At 40.0% G+C, this 4557-nt stretch overlaps 1 protein-coding gene across 1 annotated transcript; it reads right to left on the bottom strand.

Moving 5' to 3' along the window:
• Window positions 1-227: 227 nt before the first annotated feature.
• LOC101297482 (14-3-3-like protein GF14 kappa-like) lies at window positions 228-4209 on the bottom strand. Its single transcript, XM_004288459.1, has 4 exons — window positions 3636-4209; window positions 3421-3543; window positions 940-1056; window positions 228-420 (listed from the first exon to the last, which is right to left on the bottom strand). Exons 1-4 carry the CDS (start codon window positions 4134-4136, stop codon window positions 400-402), a joined length of 762 nt encoding a protein of 253 aa, XP_004288507.1. The 5' UTR covers window positions 4137-4209; the 3' UTR covers window positions 228-399.
• Window positions 4210-4557: the final 348 nt, after the last annotated feature.

Consider the following 4557-nt stretch of genomic DNA (forward strand, 5'->3'; position numbering starts at 1 on the left):
TACATAACATGCTTTTAATGTCCTACATGGATGTATACAAACAGTCATGCGACAAGCAAAACACATCAGATGAAAAACTTGATAGAAAAGCACTATGCAGATATGGGAGTACAATTATGGCTACCAAGGCGAAAACATTTAAGTGACACAATTTTATGTCTTCAAATAGGGGATCTAATGATCAGGCCTTTAGAACAGTATCAATTATAAGTGGAGCACAAAAATACTAGGAATCATCATTACTACTCTCAATAACATAACAAATTAGAAGGAAACATGTCAACATGAGCATATGGTATGCACATAAGAAACTAAAGTAATACACAGAAGTGTCTGCAGATTATAGAATATTTATGACATTCAAGCCCACCTCCCTCAAGGAGCACAACAATCCAGTGGTTAAGCCTCATCCATTTGCTCCTGCAAGAATGGCGAGATAGTTATAACCATGAAAGGCTTCACAAGCAGAAATGAAAAACCTAGCAACTACACTGAGATTACTGAAACCCCAAGCTGAAGAGTCCCACATGCATGCAAGTGAATCAAACAGTATAAAGAGCATCATGAATAATTTTGCATTCCATCTTCTGAAACCAAGACTTTTGATGTTGTTTGACAAGCAATGATTTTGATAAGCATATTTATGGGCTGTACCCCCTAGTATTAAACCTTTTGGATCTTCTTAACCAAAAAGATAAGACTTTCAGAACAAACACCTTTCTTCATCAAACTGGATATTGAAAGAGGCTTAAGCTATTCAGATGATTGTTAACTTGCTATTGTACTATAAACTTTTCTTTAATTATTGCCATAAAAGGGCTCGAGTGCTATTGACAATTAATGTTTTGTAACGGCCAAAGAACAACAAAGTAACTAGACATCCCCATCTAGAAAACTGCACAAAAATCACTTAATGCTCCAAGTACGAGTAACACTGACCTGCAAATCAGAAGTCCAAAGAGTGAGGTTGTCCCTCAAAAGTTGCATGATTAAAGTGCTGTCCTTGTATGATTCCTCTCCCAGCGTATCCAGTTCAGCAATTGCTTCTTCAAAGGCCTACGTTAAAAGAAAGTTACTTCTAGATTTCATATAAAGTTATCGAAGTTCAGAAAATAAACTGGAGAACAAATGCATTAGGATTAGTTATTGGTCTTGACCATTAAATCTCTTTGACCCTTCCAGGAGTTATATTCCAGTAAAAGGGAAAAAACAGTACAAAAACACATGCAGAAAGTGTACAAAACTTACAGAGACACTCTACTTCAGATAGACACAAGAACACAGCAACAAGATAAGATAAAACAACTAAGTTAAATCTGCTCCTAATCTTCAATTTCCTTTTAATTTACGTTTTACAGTTTCCTACGACCAGAATCTAGTTCATTTGAGTTGAAAACAATATTACAAAAGTTCTCAAGCCTGCCCTCACAGAGAATTAGAGATCTTTGTTTTCTTTCTAAACAGGTTTAACCTAAATCTAAACTTCTCTCTTACTTCCTACCTCTTGTTTTTTTTTTTTTCTTAATCTGCAATCTTGCCTCCTTTGAACCTTCTCCAATCGCACCTCTTCAGCGATTTCAAGGCCTCTAACAGTACTCTCTCAACTGCTAAGCAGTTAAGCAACTTTCGAGAAACCCTGTACTAATGAGTATCATTGTCCTAAGCATTCTAGTTGCATCACTCCAGCATATGACTCTACCTTGTACAAACAGTAACGTTACAGCTTACTATGTTAATCGATCTATGAGTGCAGTCTACACACCTTGTTGTTACTTGTTCCCAAGCCCATTCTACATGCCAAAGTAACACCGGATCTTGGATTGTCAGTTTGACCATCTTAAAGTACTTTACGTGTCCATGCATTCTTCATTTTGACCAGCTGCTTCTAAATAATCATCACTCAAATTCTGTTTCTGTGTTAGAAAAATTTCCCAACCCCAATCTATTTTGGTTGTGCCAAGAAATAGCTCTATTTTCTCATTTTGGTGTCCATAATACTATTTTTGATATCCTTAATATCCATGCATGGTTTCAACCCGGTATTCATGCCTTCACCAAGGACAGTGTGCTGATTATGACTTCATTAGAAAGCACATACTGTGACAGTCACTTCGTTCCTTCCATTAATCAGATATTATGTGTTTTAGTAATGGGCTCCACAAACACCTCAATGGGTTTTCCTGTTCTAAGCTCCTTGTCTCCTAGACCAATAAGTTTCCAGAGAATTATCAGGTTTCCAGCTTAGTTATCTGGTAAGTAATATCAAAAGTGTTCTGGCTGAATTATGATACTTTCCCTACAAAGCCTTACAGCATTTGATCAGACTTTACACTTCCTTTTACTAGTATATATACCTCATTGAGACGGGAGCTCCCTAAGAAAACTTGCACATTGATTACAAGTTGAGTATCACAATCATGTACTCAACAGGCAAAGAAGTGGAGAGAGAGAGAGAGAGAGAATTAAATACATATTTATGCTATGTAACTGAAATGCTTTTGCACAAACAGAAATGAATTTTCTATTGCAGAAGAGAAGTCATGCTATCTATCAATGACGTACTGGCATCTAGGTTGTGAAGTGAACACAGATGGTATTAAGGCCAATTATATTATGTTAACCCAACACCTATAGGAGTCCAAAAAACAGAACCAAGTTCATGCATTTACTGCTCAAAGAAACCAACGAAGATCTAGAGTCTGTAGTTAAGATGTTCCTTATTCCCACCATTGGTTATCCATCCATCTAGAACTCAGGCACACGATTCCGCAAGTGGATAAGACAAAATGATTTGATGAACAGCTTCAATTACATGAAATTTGGAACCAAGCAATCAATGGTCAAAGTCCAGTAGACACACTCTACCAAAACTACAAATATCCACGCAATTGAAAGTCCATCATAGATGATGTTCTTTTCCAGCTACTGAAGTACTACTTGCTTCACTAAATCAAATCCAATACGATTTTAGCCTCGGTGCCCCTGTCCTACACTCCTACTCATTATTTGAAAGTTTATACCACTGATAACTTATATCATATCCAAGAGTTTCTGGAATATTACCCACAACTTAACATGCCATGTTATATACAGTATTGTCAGCACTCTATATCCAAAATGCAGAGGCTAAGTCGCAGTCATGTCAGGCACTGCTAAAGATTTATACCAATAAAAGAACTAAAAAATATTTATATTCGGTCCAACGGATTAACCTGTAAAACATCCACCGATGTAATTCAACTTGTCACGACCGAAAACAAAACAAAATTGACTGTAAACAACAGTACTCCCTTTTTCCGGTACTAATTCATAACTATACCAATGAATTTACCCAGATTTCCTATTCATAGGATCGAACACATGCAAAGTAAAACAGACAAAGAAGTTAAAGCCTCAAGATTTTCATAATTGAGCTCAAACCTGCTTAGCCATGCTGCAAGCCTTCTCAGAGGAATTGAGGATCTCATAGTAAAACACCGAAAAATTAAGCGCCAGCCCCAGCCTTATAGGATGTGTTGGAGCCAAATCAGCCAGAGCAATATCCTAATCAAAATCAAATTCAATTCACTATTATATTGAAAATTACATAAATAAATCAGATAATCAAATCAAAAGGGAAAAAAAATCAAAGTTACCTGCGCGGCCTTGTAAGCCAGCATAGTGTCCTCAGCAGCAGTCTTCCTCTCATCGCCGTTCTTAAACTCAGCAAGGTACCGATGGTAATCCCCCTTCATCTTCAAGTAAAACACCTTCGACTCGCCGGCGGTGGCCGACGGCACCAGGTGCGACTGCAGGAGGTCCAGAATTCCGGCGCATATCGCCGTTAGCTCGGTCTCGACTTTAGATCTGTACTGCTTGACGAGCGCGACGTGGTCCTCGTTGCGGCGGCCCTCCTCCTTCTGCTCGATGGAGGAGACGATGCGCCAGGCGGCGCGTAGGGAGCCGATGACGTTCTTGTAGGCGACGCTGAGGAGGTTGCGCTCCTCCACCGTCAGCTCGCTGCCGGCGGCGGTGGAGGCGACGACGAGCTTCTCCATGAAGCTGACCATCTCCTCGTAGCGCTCGGCTTGCTCGGCGAGCTTGGCCATGTAGACGTACTGCTCGCGGCTTAGGGTTTCGGGCACGGCGGAGGCCATTGTTGAGCTCTCGAGCTTTTTTTTTTTTTTTTTTTGGGTAGGTTTTTGAGTTTGAGAGTGACTCGGAGAGAGAGAGAGAGAGAGAGAGAGAGAGAGAGAGAGAGGGATTGAGATTTAAATGAAAGGAGTGTGGGTCTAATCCCAGTGCTGGGAGAGTGCGAGTGTTGGAGACTCGCGCTAATTTTGGAGCTGGACGGCGTCGTTTTGGGAGCGAGTGAGGTGTTTTGGAGGGAGTGGGAGTGTTTGATTGGACCATAATTATGAGAACAGGATAGAACGTGAAAATATGGTTGGATCTGAAAAAGGTCAAATTTCGGCGACGGCTGGTTGGGCTTGGCGCGTCGGGTTAGGATTCAATTCACAAATTTTGTCTAGATTCAAAAAAGGCCCACTGGGTTATGGCTTATCGGTTTTTGTAATT

This window comes from Fragaria vesca, linkage group LG1 (assembly GCF_000184155.1).
Source record: "Fragaria vesca subsp. vesca linkage group LG1, FraVesHawaii_1.0, whole genome shotgun sequence".
In the NCBI taxonomy this organism is placed as follows: Eukaryota; Viridiplantae; Streptophyta; class Magnoliopsida; order Rosales; family Rosaceae; genus Fragaria; species Fragaria vesca.